Source organism: Rhinoderma darwinii, chromosome 5 (genome assembly GCF_050947455.1).
Source record: "Rhinoderma darwinii isolate aRhiDar2 chromosome 5, aRhiDar2.hap1, whole genome shotgun sequence".
NCBI lineage: Eukaryota > Metazoa > Chordata > Amphibia > Anura > Rhinodermatidae > Rhinoderma > Rhinoderma darwinii.
The window spans coordinates 63,730,287-63,748,322 of record NC_134691.1 but is presented as its reverse complement, the minus strand read 5'-3'; the positions used below and the strand labels follow the sequence as shown (position 1 = coordinate 63,748,322).

Genomic DNA, 18,036 nt, shown 5'->3' with positions numbered 1-18,036 from the left:
GCACATGGTCATCTACTTATCATACTTCTATTGTCCTCTCCATAATAGACAGTATTACAGTATTTTATTGGTAGAGAGTCATCGTTGATTTTTTTTTTAGTTGACATCCAACAATGATAAGAAAGAATACAAGCAAAAAATAATAATAAAGAAATACATGTATGCCCTCACTTAAATACTATGGAATATGGAAGTTGGATGATGGTATATTTTGTCAGGACATTTTGTAAACCTGACTGGCAAAGGGGCATTTGTCCCCTGACAAACTGTAATTTTCCAATTAGCTAATAAAATTATTTTTATAAAAACGTTTCCTTTTTTTTACCCGAAAGTATCTGACATCTACAGTGGCTAACATGGTGAAAAATTATTTCTTGCTGAATAGATATGGAAGTGAAACAGATTAATAAGCGTGCATCCGGCCAGGCCTTTGAGCTGATACTAAAGCCACCATCTCCAGTCTCTGAGGCTCCACGAACCTTGGCCTCTCCAAAGAAGAAGGATTTTTCCCTAGAAGAGATACAGGCTAAACTGGAAGCTGCAGAAGAGAGAAGAAAGGTATATCTAAAACATTTATATGCTCATAATATGCCCTATATCATACAGGCTAAAAGAGGGTTACATCAAAATATAGAAATGTGTCTATTTACATTGAGCCATATTGAGAACTGTTGGGAACAGTAGAGATTACTAGAATACAGATAAACCATCTCCTCCACAAGTTTCCTTATAATATTTTAGAAAACCTGGCACTATAATAAAGTAAACGCATGACAGCGTATATAAAGACATAGAGCAGGGATATGGGGGTCTGCAGTACTGTCGTAATGCAAGCAGCCACATAACTACTTTTATTAGTGCAACAACCAAAGGATAGAAGTGTCATATGTCCGATCTCCTTCACAAAGTAGAACCCACCACATAGTGGAGCTAGACATCATAAAGCGCAGCACTGAGTGGTCCCCCTCAGCCTCAGCACCCTGTAGCAGCTGCTATGGCTGGTATAGATATGGTTACATCCATTGAGGTAAAAAAAATATATATATATCTAATGGGCGTCATCAACATCTGTAACAGGGAGGCTTGGTGGTCGAATACTGGAATTATTTACAAAAACTACTTCAAAACTTTTAATCAGCACTAAATAATGCAGAACTAGCCCAGCATCAATAATCTAAAACGTAAAAAATAAAATACTATAAATGCAAAAACATTTGGACGAATGTTGAGGCAGACAATCTAAATAATATTTTTCTGCATGTATAAGATAACAGTAATTTCAAGAGATATAGAAAATCATAATCAGGGCTCAATGATGGTCCTGTAGCTACCGGATTAATGGGATTTTACTATTGTGTTCAAAATATCAGTATCTATAAACAAGGGTGAATAAGGCCTTGTTCACACAGCAGAATTTTTGCAGTGGAATCCACTGCAGATTTCGCCTCAAAATTCCACCTCCAACTCATTTTAATGGGAAGCGGACGCTTCTGCTCGAACCTGCTTAATCTTCGGGTCGGTTCTGCCCGAACGTCCCTTTGAAGTCAATGGGAGAAGGAATCTTCCTGCCGGCTGCAGGAATAATACCGCTGCAGATTTTGAGGCAGTACCTGTCACGCAAAATCTGCCGTGTGAATAGGGCCTTATGGTTTACAAACAAATAATACTGAAAAATACAGTATCACTATTTTCAATGACCACATGCACTGTGGTGAGCTACTATTTACTCAGTGCCATGTTCTGTTTTGTCCTACAGATTCAGGAAGCCCAAATCCTGAAGCAATTGGCAGAGAAACGAGAGCATGAAAGGGAAGTTCTCCAAAAGGCTCTGGAGGACAACAATAACTTCAGCCGAATGGCAGAGGAAAAACTGATACTTAAAATGGAACAGATTAAAGAAAACCGTGAGGCCTATTTAGCTTGCCTTTTGGAACGTCTTCAGGAGAAGGTAAGGAATATATAGTTGTAAAGTTCTCAGGGGGATATAATATTTTGTACTTTGAGTTGGACAACAAATGTTAAGCAGGTCTAAGTCTTCCGAAGTATATTCTAAATATATATATTTTGGATATGTTCCTTCAGGCATTGCCTCAAGAAGTTCTGCGTACAGTATATTAAAAGGATCATGCATTGTTATAAGGCTGTTCACTGTTAAAAGGCTGCCCATGGCCTTAGCCCCATAGCAAAAATTTAATTTTAGCCAACTTCAGGTGCTGGATCAATATTATCATACCTCTAACCACCAGGACATAAGGACTTAGTGCTTTCTTGCCCCACATCTAATCTTCATGATCCTTGGGTTCATAACTGCAGGTTAAATAGGTTTAAAAAATAAATAAATACTGCTGTTTTTTTTATGCATTCCCTCCGAAAAACCTGTCCCGCAAAAAAAAAAACAAGCCCTCATACAGCTACATTGATTAAAAAAAATAAAAAAGTTATGGCTCTCGAAATGTGAGGATGAGAAAAATAACAACTTTGCCCAAACACACCCGGTCAGTAAGGGGTTAAGTTGGTAGTGGGACCCTTTACCCTTTTGCAGATATGTCCGCCCTTGGATCAGAATGCAGACTCTATTCACAAACTACAGTCTGAAGAGTGCTCTTTTTTATGGTACCTAAAAAGCAGCATCAGGATTTCTCTGCATTCTATAAAGGGTCGCCTCATGAAGACAACTTCTCAGATTGATGCTGGCTTGGTGATCGGCAGTTCTCTACATGCCCGGCTTCAGAACCTCTAGTCGCTGCAGAGGACATATAGTATTATAAGCTGCACGTTAAATTCATTGGTTGTCTACATGATGTATGCACTGGCCGGGTCCACCAGAGCGAGAGCCACACATTAATAGAATCTCTACTTACTGGCTAGTAGAGGGCACTCCCCTCTATGACATTAAAATGCCCTTTTTTGCCCCATCCCCTTTCCATAATCATTGGGTTAATTCCATACATTAATTGTACGGGAGACAGACGCATGTAGTGGCCGCGCTATGTGTTTTTGTTTCCCGTACAGGTACTTTTAAGAAGCACTAAAAATAAGAATTTCTTCTATTTCTTACCGGTGAGTGCCGTGATATATTCTTCTTCTTGGATATTTCCACTACGGATTTTTCATTTACAATAAGCACCAACACATTGGAACATCGTGAAACTACTGGTCCCAGCAGTGATTTTGTTATCTTCGTTTATGTTCATTTTTGAGTAGTGCCAACAATTTTCCTTTGCTATTTAATTCCACACACCCTTGTTTCCTAATGTAGTAGGACTTTGAATAGCCCTGCACAAGTTTCCAGGACTTAAACATTGAAGGTTAATCCTAAAATTGACCTCACTGTGCCTGTGCAAATAATGTAGGGCAACGGCGCAGGGATTGGACCCCTGCCGAGTAGTAGAATGAGAGGTCCGCGGCACTCCAGCGAGCACCATGGCCCTTCATTGTTTACCCAGGCACAATGTCTACTTATAAGTGTAGCTGTGCCTGGTACTGCCACTCAATCCCATCCCATTCTCTTGAATATGACTTGGCTGTAATGTAAGGCACAGCCACTGTACAACCGATGCAACTGTTTAAACAATGAAGGGGCCGTAGGATAGACCCCTGGTTAAGTCCCATAAAACACCTTTAAAATATAGGATGCAGCCAACCCTAGCTGGGCACCCTCTCCCCAGGTGGTCCCATTGAATGCTTGTAGGATACATACACCCTTGAAGCTGTATACAGACACCCAGTTATACCAAGTAAAGGAAGCTGACCTAGATCATGACTATTTGGCTCATGGACTGTTAGGATGTTTAAGTTTATTCTTCTGGTGATGAGCTACTAGTTCCCTAATCTTGACCAAAATGAACGTACTTCATGTACTCAGAGGCCTTACTGTTGTTTTTACAGGAGAGACATGCTGCCGAGGTCCGTAGGAACAAGGAACTCCAGGAAGAATTGTCAGGCTGAAAATATACCAACATTAGTCACTTATTTGCCTATATTTACGGATCATGCGATAATAATATGGAATATGTATGACATCACTAAATCAAAACAAAGAAAAAAAACTACAAGAACTCATGATGAACAAAAAAATCGAAGAAAAAAACAAAAAAATGTGGTCTCTTTGCAAAATGATTTGCTTCATGTTTAAAAAAAAAATAAAAAAAAAATGTGGGTCTTATTTTGTAAATACTTACATTTTTGTTAAAAAATTACAAGTATTGCATTATGCAAGTTATTTCATAATCTTACATGTCCTGTAACAGGCTTTAGGTGTTGTCTGTCTCTTCTAAAATGAATTTGCTGAATCTGTCCAAAAAACCTTTGTCTTATTTCATTCCTTGCGGCCATTCCTTTGGTGCAAAACATACAAGTAATCACTAGGTCGGTGGTGGTGAGGTCCGCCATCTCTGAGCTGTATTGGATATTTTGTAAGCTTTCCACTTTGTTAATTCAGTCTTTATAACCCAAGTACAATGATGTTATTACATGTCAGAGAAATTCTTATTGTCAGAAAAACAAAAATGTCCTTCCTTGTGTGTCATGGTAAGACGTTTACAGTGATTTCCGGTGTAGGCTAAACCGCTATTCCATTAGTTCGATAGTTTGTAACACCTGGGGAATAGATGTCACTGTTTTTGATTAATTACACTACATACAGTATAAGAAAGACGTAGGGTCTGTAGTGATAGAGTAAGACAACTAAGAAACTGATTTGCACAAGGACCCTAGGGTAGGCAAACATGGTCCCAGTTCTCCTAGCATTAGCTCCCTGTACCCTCCCTGTTATTCCGCAAAGGTCAATAAGGACTGGTTTGTACAACGTAATTCTGTATGGAGCCTGTAAGATTATTATTGAACTTGGAGAACTTTACCATTGGTTCAGCAGTAGGAAGGGTTCCTTTATTAGCAAAAAGCAAATTCCTGAATATGTTATCAGTAAATCTACAGGGATCATTAGACAGGGTGCACGTGCCAAGTGTGGAATTGCCTAACAGCCACCAAGTGTTGCGATTTTGAAACTGTTCCTGTCCCCATGGAAGTTGCTGCCTGTATATTCTACTCTTCATTAGTGCTATTTCCTGTATGTTATTGTGAGCAAGCTGTGGTTAATAAAGAACTGGGGTTCTGAGAACTTACAAATGGCTGGTCTCTTTTTTTACTTGCAAAAAAACACTGACACCCCCATCCCCACTACCAAACAGAAAGATAAACCTACTTAAAGAAGCCCTGTCAGCTCTCCTGACATGTCTGTTTTAGCAAATGCTTCCACAATACTGGAGCATCTGTGCTTAGAACTCTATTCAGTGGTGTTCCCCTGTTATTCCTCCTGGAAATGTATGAATAAATTGACAACTGGGTGTTACCATTTCCCTTGTCAAAGGGTGTGTCCCTATGCACCCTGAAACTGACCAATCAGCGTCAGACTGTACTGTGTAGGGACATTGATAAGGGGAATGGCAACACCCAGTCATTAATTTATTCATACTTTTCCAGGAGGAATAACAGAGGAATAGAACAACACAGAGTTCTTAGAAATGCCCCAGCATTGTTACCTCATGGTGAACAAATACTTTTCAAAAACAGGAGAACGGTCAGGAGAGCTGACGGGTCCTCTTTAAGACAATGGCGATATTCTCCTGCAGAATACAAGAGTGGAATGGTTTAGTGGTGCTTATGCTGCCAGCCCTTATGTAACATAGATGTTGATCATGCTGTTCTTTACAAAGGTGGTCACCTCTGATTGTTGCAGCGACCAGAATTAGTTACTTGCTAGTTCTGCGCTTGCAGAGTTTTATCATTAGGTTTAATAAGCTCAATAGTTTCTCTATTCACATAAGTTTCCTGATGACTACAGTATATAACATAATTAATTTAATACAGGGATCATCAAACAAAAAATCTAAATGCTATATGTACCCTTCAGCGCACATATATTCTGTATTTATATGTAGGATACAGTGCACTTTTGAATATAGCCATACAGATGTAGCAATCTTTAACTTGACTTTTAACACATTAAATACACAGTGGCAGGGAACTTTAACTTGTCTTTTTCAATGGCTTTTCAATGGCTTAAAGAGGCTCTGTCACCAGTTTAATACTTCTCTATCTCCTACCTAATCTAATAAGCGCTTTGATGGTGATAACTACTGTGTTGTTGCTTTTTGAAAAACGTTTATTATTGACAAAGTTCTGATCATTTTTAGATTTATGCTCTTTTTCTAAATGCCCAACTGGGTATTTTTTTTTTTTTTTTTGTTTAACCAAGTCGGCGTTGTAAAGAGAAGTGTATGACGCTGACCAATCAGCGTCATACACTTCTCTTCATTCATGCACAGCTTTATTCAAAGCACGGCGTGAGCTTGCGAAAGGGAAAACAGCTTATGATTTTCAGCCGTTTTTTAACCTCTTCACGTGCTGCTCCGCAATAGTACGTCCTGCACAGGGCTTGCTTCCCGCATCCAGACGTACTATTGCGGAGTAGTTCCCGGAGCACACTGTCCTAACGGAGAGTGTCCGGGAACCGGGAGGTCAGCTGTCCCCGACAGTTGACACTCCAGCCTTGCCGGTCAGCGGACCATCGCCGCTGATTTCAGCAATTAACCCCATAAATGCGGCGACGGATTGCCGTCGCCGCATTTAAGTGGTTTGAAGCACATCGGAAGCCCCCACAAAGTGATCGTGGGTGCTACCGATGCTTGTCGTGGCAATCGGAGGTCAGACAATGACCTCCGGGTTGCCATGTACGGAAGCCTCGGAGGAGCAGCCTCCTGCCAGTCCTCCGAGGCTTCCTCTCAGTGTGACTGTCACGTCACAATGACAATTGGAGTACATTACACTACGTGTGTAGTGTAATGTACTCCAGCAGCGATCAAAGCTGCAAGTCTAAGTGTCCCCTAGTGGGACAAGTGAAAAAAGTAAAAAAAAGAATAAAAATGTTTTTAAAAAAGTGTAAAAATAAAAGTTAGAATTTATATAAACAAACACTTCATTTTTTTCCTATAATAAGTCTTTCATTATAGGAAAAAAATGAACACGTTAAAAAAAGTACACATATCTGATATCACCGCGTTCGTAACGACCCCAACTATAAAACTATAATGTTATTTTTCCCACACGATGAACACCCCCAAAAAAATCAATAAAAAACGACACCAGAATCGCTATTTTTTGGTCACCACCCCTCCCAAAATAGAGAATAAAAAGTGATCAAAAAGTCGCATTTACCCGAAAATAATACCGATAAAAACTACAACCCGTTCTGCAAAAAACAAGCCCTTACACAGCTTTTTTGACTGAAAAATAAAAAAGTTACGGCTCTCAGAATATGGTGACAGAAAATAAATTATTTTATAAAAAAGTGATTTTATTGCACAAACGCTGCAAAACATAAAAAAAACCTATATACATATGGTATCGCCGTAATAGTACCGACCTGCAGAATAAAATATAATGATCATTTATAGTGCACGGTGAACGCCGCAAAAAAATAAACGAAAAAACATTGTCAGAATTGCTTGTTTTTGGTCACCCGGCTTGCAAAAAATTTTTATAAAAAGTGATCAAAAAAATCGCATGTACCCCAAAATGGTACCAATGAAAAGTACAGATTGTCCCGCAACAAATAAGACCTCACGCAGCTCCGGTGGTGAAAAAATAAAGACGTTCTGGCTCCCAGGAATATGTGCAGTGTTTTCTAAAAGCGGGTAACATCCGACACCATTGATCAGTGCAACACCGGCCACACATCTATGAATTATTATTTATTTACCGCATTATTATACCCTCTTATTATGCCCTGATGTACTCCGCGCAGATTACATATGCCCCCACATTATAAACTGAAATACCAGCGAAACCCAAAACAGAAAAACTACCAAGCAAAATCCGCGCTCCAAAAGCAAAATGGCGTCCCTCCCTTCTGAGCCCTACAGCGTGCCCAAACAGCAGTTTGCGTCCACACATATGGCATCGCCATACCCGGGAGAACCCGCTTAACGCTTTATGAGGTATTTGTCTTCAGGGGCACAAACTGGGCACAACATATTATGCACTAAAATGGCATACCAGTGGAAAATTGCAATATTCACACCATCCGCTGCGCATTAACCCCTTTGAGCACTATGCGGGGGTGATGTATGGGGCGGGCTCACGTGCTGAGCCCGCTCCATACGCTGCGGGCGTCGGCTGTGTATTACAGCTGACACCCAGGACTAATGGACAGGAACAGCGATCGTACTGTTACAGGAGTCTGTAAAAATAACAATATACTGCAATACATTAGTATCGCAGCATATTGTACCCACGATCCAATGATCGCTGGTACAAGTTCCCTAAGGGGACTAATAAAATGTGTAGAAGAATTAAAGTTATTAGTAGTGAGAAAGAAAAAGTTTAAAGTTAAAAAAAAACAACCTTTTCCCATTTTTCTTCAAAAGTAATGTCAAAAAATAAACAGAATTGATATCGCTACGTCCGTAAAAGGCCGAACTATTACAATATACCATTATATAACTTGCACGGTGAACACAGTAAAAAACGTAAATAATTTAAACCGACAAAATCGCTGTCGTTTTCGTTTTTACCCCACGGCGAAAGCTGTAAAAACTAAAACCCCAAAAAATGGAATCAGATTTTTTTCCTATATTCCTACATTTTCCTATTTATTTTTTTTCAGTTTCCCAGTACTTTTTATTTCACTTTAAATGGTATCAATAGAAACTACAATTCCTCCCGCAAGGAATAAGCCCTCACATCACTCTACTGACAGAAAAAGAAAAAAGTTATGGCTCTTGGAAGGCGGGTAGTGAAAAATGAAAATAAGAAAGCAAAAAATGGATCAGTCCTGAAAGGGTTAATTCATTTTTAATGAAAAAAATGTATGACCCCATGTGGGGTATTTCCGTACCCGGGAGAAATTGCTTTACAAAAATTGTTTATTTCTCCTTTATCCCTTGTGAAAATGAGAAAATTCAACATTTTAGTGGAAAAAAATTGTGATATTAATTTTCTCCGCCTAATTCTAATAAATTCTGCAAAAGACCCGTGGAGTCTAAATGCTCACTATACCCCTAGAAAAATTCCTTGAGGGGTGTTTCCAAAATGGGGTAACTTGGGGGGCTTCCACTGTTTTGGTCCCTCCAGGGCGTTGCAAAGGCATGGCACCGAAAAACAATGCAGCAAAATCCGTGCTCCTAAATCCAAATGGTGCTACTCCCATTCTGAGCGCTGTCATGGGTCCAATAAGCAGTTTATTATCACATATGGGGTATTGCCGTAATCAGGAGAAAATGCTTTACAAATGTTATGGTTCTTTTTTTCCTTTATTCCTTGTAAAAAAAATAATTTCTATGCTTTTTCAGAAAAAAAGTTGATTTTCATTTTCACTGCCTAATTCCACTAAATTCTGCAAAAAATCTGTGTGGCTAAAATGCTAACTATACCCCTAGATAAATTCCTTGAGAGGTGTAGTTTTCAAAATGGGGTCACTTTTGGGGGGTTTCCCCTGTTTTGGTCTCTCCAGGGCGTTGCAAACGCGACATGACACCGAAAACCAATCCAGCAAAATCCGTGCTCCAAAATCCAAATGGCACTCATTCCCTTCTGAGCCCTGCTGTGGGTCCAATCAGCAGTTTATTACCACATATGGGATATTGCCGTAATCGGGAGACATTGCTTTACATATGTTGGGGTGCATTTTCTTTATTATTCCTCGTAAATATTAAAAATTTCTATGTTTTTTCAGAAAAAAGTAGATTTTCATTTTTACAGACTAATTCAAATAAATTTAGCGAAAAACCTGTGGGGTCAAAATGCTAACTATACACCCAGATAAATTCCTTGAGAGGTGTAGTTTCCAAAATGTGGTAACTTTTGGGGTGTTTCCACTGTTTTGGCACCACAAGACCTCTTCAAACCTGACAAGGTGCCTAAAATATATTCTAAAAAAAAAGGAGGCCCAAAATCCACTGTGTGCTCCTTTGCTTCTGAGGCCGGTGCTTCAGTCCATTATCACACTATTTGAGCCTTTATACTGATTGCATATGTTTGGCTATTTGAGCCTTTATACTGATTGCATATGTTTTCTTGGCTATTTGAGCCTTTATACTGATTGCATATGTTTTCTAGTTTAAACTTTTTACGTACTACTGATTATATTATATAGATTGTGCACGTATTATTACATGCACCACGTATTGTGCAGGCTACGCATACTGACATACTTTACACGCTGCTCATCTAGCTGATTACATGGCACTATGTATGGGACTTACCTCCCCATACCCCCGGGTTTACTAATTACTTACCTATAATTGAGCGTGTGTTAGGTCTCTAGTGGACGGTTGATTCTGTTGGTTCTGGTCTTTTTCACCTGACCCTGTTGTATATGTCTCCGTGTTCATTGTATCAGATCTCTTTTCCCATTATTTGTCATTGTTATTATATTTAATAAAGATTTTTTGTACTTTTATTTTTTGAGTACATTACTTGCTTTAGGGTTGTGTCCCATTTTTGGTTCGTTTTTAGGTCTATACATTATCACACTAGGGCCACATGTGGGATATTTCTAAAAACTGCAGAATCTGGGCAATAAATATTGAGTTGCATTTCTCTGGTAAAACCTTCTGTGTTACAAAAAAAAAATGTATTAGAAATGAATTTCGGCAAAAAAAATAACATTTGTAAACTTCAACTCTACTTTGCTTTAATTCCTGTGAAACGTCTAAAGGGTTAAAACACTTTGTGAATGCTGATTCGAATACCTTGAGGGGTGCAGTTTTCAAAATGGGATGACTTCTGGGGATTTTCTAATATATAAGCCTCAAAGCCACCTCAGAACTGAACTGGTCCCTGAAAAAATAGCCTTTTGAAATTTTCTTGAAAATATGAGAAATTGCTGCTAAAGTTCTAAGCCTTGTAACGTCCTAGAAAATTAAAAGGACGTTCAAAAAACAATGCAAACATAAAGTAGACATAGGGGAAATGTTAACTAGTAACTATTTTGTGTGGTCTTACTATCTGTTTTACAAGCAGATACGTTTAGATTTAGAAAAATGCAAATTTTTGCAAATTTTTTCTAAATTGTGGTGTTTTTCAGAAATAAATACCAAAATTATCAACAAAATTTTTTCACTAACATAAAGTACAACATGTCACGAGAAAACAATCTCAGAATCGCTTGGATAGGTAAAAGCATTTCAACGTTATTACCACATAAAGTAACACATGTCAGATTTGAAAAAATCGGCTGGGTCCTGAAGGCCAGAACAGGCTGGGTCCTGAAGGGGTTAAGCAACTAGCGGTTTTTACGGCCGTTTTTTCAGCTATTTTTCTATTGAAACAATGAAAAATGGCTCCAAAAACGGCTCAAGAAGTGACATGCACTTGTTTTTATCTATGCGCCGTTATTTGAAAATGAGGCGTAAAATAACGCCCCATCAGAACAGAACGCCATATTTCCCTATGAAATCAATGGGCAGATGTTTGTAGGCGTTCTGCTTCTGATTTTTCAGCCGTTTTTCGGGACGTTTACGGCTGAAAATAACCCGTGTGAACATACCCTTAGATTAGGTAGGAGATAGAGAAGTATTAAACTGGTGACAGAGCCTCTTTAAGTGAGAAGTTATCACACCGCATAAAGTTATCAGAGTCAAGATAAGGATTGCTGCATCTCTTTGACAGGTGATCACAGTGAATGCAGAATTTTAGTTTATTCATTGAACAATGTCGTCAGTTTACTATAGCTTATGGTAGAAAATAATTTACTTCAAGAAAACATCTTTCAACTCTAAGACTTTTTAGAAATTACATTCACATATACATACAATAAACACAATAGGATGAGCAGACCAGGAGGGCCATCCAGATCATTTCAATCCCAAATATACATGTATGATTTATTTCAAGAAATGACAGTACTGTAGAATAAGACTACAAATACAGATGTGTAGCCCTATATACAAGGGGGGAAGTGCTGTGTGACCCTATATATAAGGGGGGAGGGGAGCACTGTGTGGCACTATATACAAAGGGGGAGCAGTGTGCACCATATACAAGGGGGGAGCGCTATGTGGCCCTATATACAAGGGGGAGTGCTAAGTGGCCCTATGTGCAAGGGGGGAGCGCTGTGTGTCCCTGTATATACAAAGGGCGAGCGCTGTGTGACACTATATACAAGGGGGAGCGCTGTGTGACACTATGTACAAAGGGGGAGGGCTGTGTAGCACTACATACAAGGGGGGCTGTGTGGCGCTATCCACAGCAGTGTGTGTGTTGTGCTCTTTACAGGGGGGTCTCTGTGGCGCTATCTATAGGGGGCTGTGTGTAACGCTCTCTACGGGGGGATGTGTGTGGTGCTAGCTGTAGGGGGGATGTGTGATATATACAGGGGGCTGTGTGTGGCACTATGTACTGGGGGCTGTGTGTATGTGGTGTTTTACAGTTTATGGTATTATTACATTTAGGCGCGCAGTGTTTGGTGCTGTTATATTTAGGGGCACAGTATGTGGCGCCATGATCATTTTATTTTCGTTTATAAGTGTGGAAATGTTGAAAAAGTGAGGAGCCGAAGACATCTAACATTCTGCAGAAATGGGTCATGGCCGGCAGAAGTCGTCATGAGCTCTGGACTGGATAGAGAAGAAAAGAGGAAAAAAACGACTAGAATCTGAGACGTCGTCACCTGTGAGTCACTAGATTTATAGAGAATCTGTCACCTCTCCTGACATGTTTATTATAGGAAATCCTTGCATTTCACAAAAAGTCTTTCTGCAGTCCAGGACTGATAGACAATTCCCCTTGTCAGGAGGATGTGTCCCTGCACAGTGTGATACTGTCAGTATGTAGGGACACAGCCCTGTGACAAGGGGAATCGTAACACCCATTTGTTAATGCTTGCCCAAAAAGGTAGTGTTAAAAATAGTTACGGCGCGGCAGGGCGGCGGTGCAGAAGAGGGGACCAAGTTTGGATAACAGCCCAGGGCCTATAGTCTACTTAATCCGCCACTGCCCTCCAACACCTACAACCAGAAGTGTGTGCCTACTAAGATAATACTTCTCCTAGGGGTCCTTTCTTTTCCACCTGGGCATCTACCCAATATGTTGTCATACACATTTTAGAAGCCATGTGTGAATATCGTGTCTCATACCAGCATCTTCCAGAAATGCTTTTTATTACTTCCTCAGCAAGACTGGCTGCGGTTCATATGTAAACCTAAGGCCAGGATCACACACGCAGTGTTGATGCAGTTTCAACGCAGTTTTTTCAGCCCAAGTGAATAGTGGATCCAAAATTAAGGAAAAGTAGATGCATCTCTTATTTTTTGTGTCCACTTCTGTATTTAGAAGCCAAAAACTGCACTAAAGAATGTTTAAGAACCACTGGTCTAGATAATTGAATCTAACTCTAATCTAGAATTTTTATAATTGTATTTATTTAGTTAAAGTGTAGCTAAACGTTCGACAAACTTCTGACATGTCAGAGAGACATGTCAGAAGTTTGGATTGGTAGGGGTCTGAGCACTGAGACCCCCATCAATCGCTAGAACAAAGCAGCTGAAGTGCTTAGTTTCTGTTCGGCTTTTTCCAGAAAGTCGATGTATCGGTGTACGGGCTCATACAATTTGTATTGAGTTCGTACACCGATACATTTATTTCCGGAAAAAGCCGAACAGACACGAAGCGGCTGAACGATCACACGAGCACTTCAGCTGCTTCGTTCTAGCGATTGGTGGGGGTCTCCGTGCTCGGACCCCCACCAATCCAAACTTCTGACATGTCATAGTCAACGTTTAGCTTCACTTTAATTTGTCCCATTTTCCACGGCGCCTACTGACGTTGGGAGGCAGAGGCTTTTTTTTCCCGGGTGGCTTTTAGCTGCTCGCGCGAAAAAAAAAGCGGCATGTCCTTTCTTGCCACGGTTCCGCCTCTGACCACCTATTGAAATCAATGGGAGGCAGAAAAGGAGTCCTCAAAGGCCACAGACAAAAAACGCTGCAAAAAACGTGGCTGCAAAAAAATTACGAGTGTAATGTTATCATCGAAATTGATCACTTTATAAACTGGAATGATTCATATGATAAACCCATAACAATTTAATTCTTTACCAGAAGACATGATCAGAACAAAGACACCAGAGGCCCCCTGTGCAAGAACAGTATATGGGCACTTTGTTTTCTAACTGCTAATGTGCTAGTCGTAGACCACCACCATCTTTAGGGTATGTTCACACGGCAACGCAAAATACATCTGAAATTACGGAGCTGTATTCAGTAGAAAACAGCTCCTGAATTTCAGATGTTTTTGCAAGTACTCGCATTTTTTGCGCCGTCTGTTACGGACGTAATTGGAACTGTTCTTCATTGGAGTCAATGAAAAACTGCTCCAAATACGTTCCAAGAAGTGTCCTGCACTTCTTTGACGCGGGCGTAATTTTATGTGCCGTCTTTTGACAGCAAAGCGTAAAATTACACCTCGTCTGAACAGAACATCGTAAAACCCATTGCAGATGGGCAGATGTTTGCAGACGTATCGGAGCCGTCTTTTCTGGCATAATTCGAGGCGTAAAACGCCTCCATTACGTCTGAAAATAGGTTGTGTGCACATACCCTTACTCTCCAGAAAATCTCTCACCAGTAGCTCACTAGTAATTGTGAGCCATAGAATCCTAGGCACAATACCTTGCATACAATATAATAGGCAGCAAGGAGTGCTATTATTTGTATTTTGGACTGGTTTTCTCACACAGTGTTTTGCTGAGTTTTTCGCCGTTTTTATTTGAGATTTTGTGAGGCATTTTTTTGTGCAGCCTGATGTTCCATTAAAGTCTATAGTAAAATATGAAAAGCACGACATACACTGCCTTTTTGTCTGGGTGTTGCATTTTTCCTCCAATAGACTTCTCTGTAGGATTTCAACGCCAGAAAAAAACAAGTATAAAATTTCACTAAACGAAAAAGCCACCAAAACGCCACAAAAAACTTAATAAAAAACACTGTTATATATATTTTTTTAAATGCAGGCATTGATGTTTGTGAAATCAACCTTAGGCCGGGTTCCCACGTAGCATAAACGCTGCAGAATTTCCACAACGGAATTGTGTGCGGAAGTAACGCAGCATTTACAGTAGCAGCAAAGGGGATGAGATGTAGAAAATCTCATGCCCACGCAGCGGAAACGTTAATAAATTGACCGGCAGTGGGGAATTTAAATCCGCAGCATGTCAATTTATGCTGCGTTTTTGTTGATTTTCTGTTGCGGGTTTTCCCCAATGAATTCAATGGGGATGCAAAATCTGCAACAGAAACCAAGTGTTTCGACTTTTGCAGCGGAATCGCAGCAATTCCACCGCAAAAATCGCAACTCGAGAAAAAAAAAAAAAGAATCATACTTACCCAGAACTCTCTTCTTCTTTCTGCAGACCCGCCTCCTGGGATGACATTGAGGGCCAAGTGACGCTGCAGCCAATCACAGGCTGCAGCGTGACATGGCCTGCAACATCATCTTACGAGGTCGGACTAAGTGCAGAAGAGAGGGAGGGGTAAGTATAAACGCGCCATAATGTGGTGCGGTTTTTCAGACGGAATGTGCTGCGGGTTCCAGGTCGGATACGCTGCACAGTTTTTACGCAGCGTATCTGACCCGTGGGAACCAGGCCTTAAGTGCATCCCCTTGCCTACAGGGCTCCAGTGCAGCTACACAAGTTGGAGATATGTCCGCCCCTGGATCAGAATACATATATCATGACACCATGCCATCATCTCATTGCAATAACCTCAATTCACAAGAGCGAGAGCCACACATTGTTAGAATCTCTCCTTTCAGGCTTGAGGGGATTCCTCTCTATGACAATGATATGCCCGTATAGGACATATGAATAGGGTTTTTTTTATTGATGATATGCTCCCTTTAAAGGCTAGGTACACCTTTGAAAGCGATTGTTTTGTGCAATTTTCTAATTAGTTTTTATTAAAAAAATTTTGCTTTTTTAGATACTTTGTATCCTATATACAGAGCAGCTGTATCTTATGCGGAATCCTGTACCCATCAGGTCCACGGGACTGACGGGTTCAGTTTCAGCGGGTTCTGCATGTCTCTGACACGCAGGATCAAGCTGATACCGATCACGTCTAAGTTCAGACACGCAGTCCCGCTAACCTGATGGATTCAGGTCTTGGCACACAATACAGCTGCTCTGAATACAGGAAACAGAGCAGCTGTATCTCAAAAAGTAAAAAGAAATTGAAACAAAAACTAATTATAAAGTTGCACAAAATACACTGACTAACCTTTTTATTTAAAAAAAATCGCTTTCGAAGGTTTACATACCTTTTAACATTGGATTTTATCTATTCTGCATTAGTTTTAAAAATAAATTGCTCATTAAACAGTTCCCTTGTACAATATTTTTTACGTGGCCCTTGGCAGGAGCTTCATGTAATAACTAGGTTTGCATGACAAGTACTGAAGGGTGACTATATTTACGGTTCTTTTTTTCTCTACCTTGTTTTGCACAGCTGGCATCACACAGAGAAGAGTTTCTGCTTGATCCTCAGATAATAAAGAACCTGCGGTATGGTCCGGCTATAAAGCAGGCGGTAAATTCTGTTATTATGTGTCACACAGACAATTAAATAACAGTTGGCTGGTTATTATTTGGACCATCAGGAGGCCGCTTCTCTTTTGCCTGGGAGAGAAGAAAACTATGTGCCAGCCCTCACTGACACACAATGGGGATCTCTTTTACAATACATAGTAGCACAAAATAACCAGTCATACAATGTATTTCTTTTATTTCATACATTAAACTAACATGCACAAGGATAAATGCAATTATTATTTATCAGATCCCAAATTTTGTAAATGTTGTTAACTACAGAGCTAATCCAGGGGTCCTCCTTAGACTGCACTCATGGATACTGCATTGCTCATTGATGATAATTGCTTATATGTTTTATTTTAAGAATTTATTCATTTTACCATTTGAAATCAATGGTAATGCAAACGGAAGCTATGGTTTCCGTTTGCCTTTCTGTTGATGGGTTCCTCCCACGGAAAGGTTTGACGGAACCCATCAACGGAAACCGAACAATGATGTGAACGTGGACATTCTTGTTAATTATTTTCAATTGTTTATTGATCTTTATATTGTAACACTTTGGATTTTATTACTGGCTGTGTTTGTAATCTTTATGACATAGGTCACATGTATCCTTGGGTGTGTTTTTGCCTTACTGCTATATAGGACTACCTGTGATGCGGTTATTTTAAAAAAAATTTTTTATATTAATTACAATTTTGTTATTTTTATATTCCATGAGTCGAGTGCCCTTCAATTACCAGGTTTGTTCTTTTGGTTTTCTCTTTTTGTGGATATATTTGTCCTGGTGGCACCATATTATTTGTACTGTACTGTGGCTTAGGCTGAGTTCACACGTCGCGGATTTGACGCAGATTTTCAGCGCAGATTTTACACTTTGCAATGCAAAAGGGTGGGATCTGCGTCAAAACCGCAATAAAATCTGCAACAAATCCGCAACGTGTGAACTCAGCCTTACTGTTAGAGATCCTTTAGTTTTCTTTGGTTGTTCTTCTATTATTACATTTTGGTGCTTTTGTACCATCTGTTGTGATCTCTTTTTTTGATGATGATATTATTTTGACATCGTGGTAATCCTGTATTCGTTTTCTCACTCCCATTGGGTGTTCTATTCCACATGTTTTCCCTTCCCCCTTTTTTCTTCCCTCCTCTTTTTTTTTATCTCTTTTTTTTATGATGGCATATTGTAAAGGATCTGCCAGGCACAGCTTCGGGGTTAACTCCCATAGGTAATCAGTCTGCACCTGAATCTACGGCTCTGAGACTGACTCCATCTTCCACCACTCAGGATGGCAGGCTTAGGAGTGGGAGAGCCTATCGCAGCCTGGCCAGACGGAGCTAGCTCCCGCCCCATGTCTATTTATACCTGCCTTTCCTGTTCCTCCTTTGCTTGTGATTCTTTTTGTGTGGTTTCCTGGCCCAGCTACAACTCCTAACTATTTGATCCTGCT

The 18,036-nt window shown here is 40.0% G+C and overlaps 2 protein-coding genes across 2 annotated transcripts in view; both read left to right on the top strand.

Moving 5' to 3' along the window:
* The window catches only part of STMN2 (stathmin 2), a 34,697-nt gene extending 29,570 nt beyond the window's left edge, over positions 1–5,127 (top strand). The window contains exons 3-5 of the mRNA XM_075826096.1: positions 386–558; positions 1,757–1,948; positions 3,889–5,127. Coding sequence (XP_075682211.1) covers positions 386–558; positions 1,757–1,948; positions 3,889–3,948 — 425 coding nt within the window. The 3' untranslated portion in view covers positions 3,949–5,127. The remainder of the gene's footprint in view (positions 1–385; positions 559–1,756; positions 1,949–3,888) is intronic.
* Positions 5,128–15,472: 10,345 nt separating this feature from the next.
* The window catches only part of LOC142652465 (uncharacterized), an 85,247-nt gene continuing 82,683 nt past the window's right edge, over positions 15,473–18,036 (top strand). Inside the window, exons 1-2 of the mRNA XM_075828103.1 lie at positions 15,473–15,526; positions 16,503–16,583. Of these exons, the coding sequence (XP_075684218.1) occupies positions 15,473–15,526; positions 16,503–16,583 (135 nt within the window). The remainder of the gene's footprint in view (positions 15,527–16,502; positions 16,584–18,036) is intronic.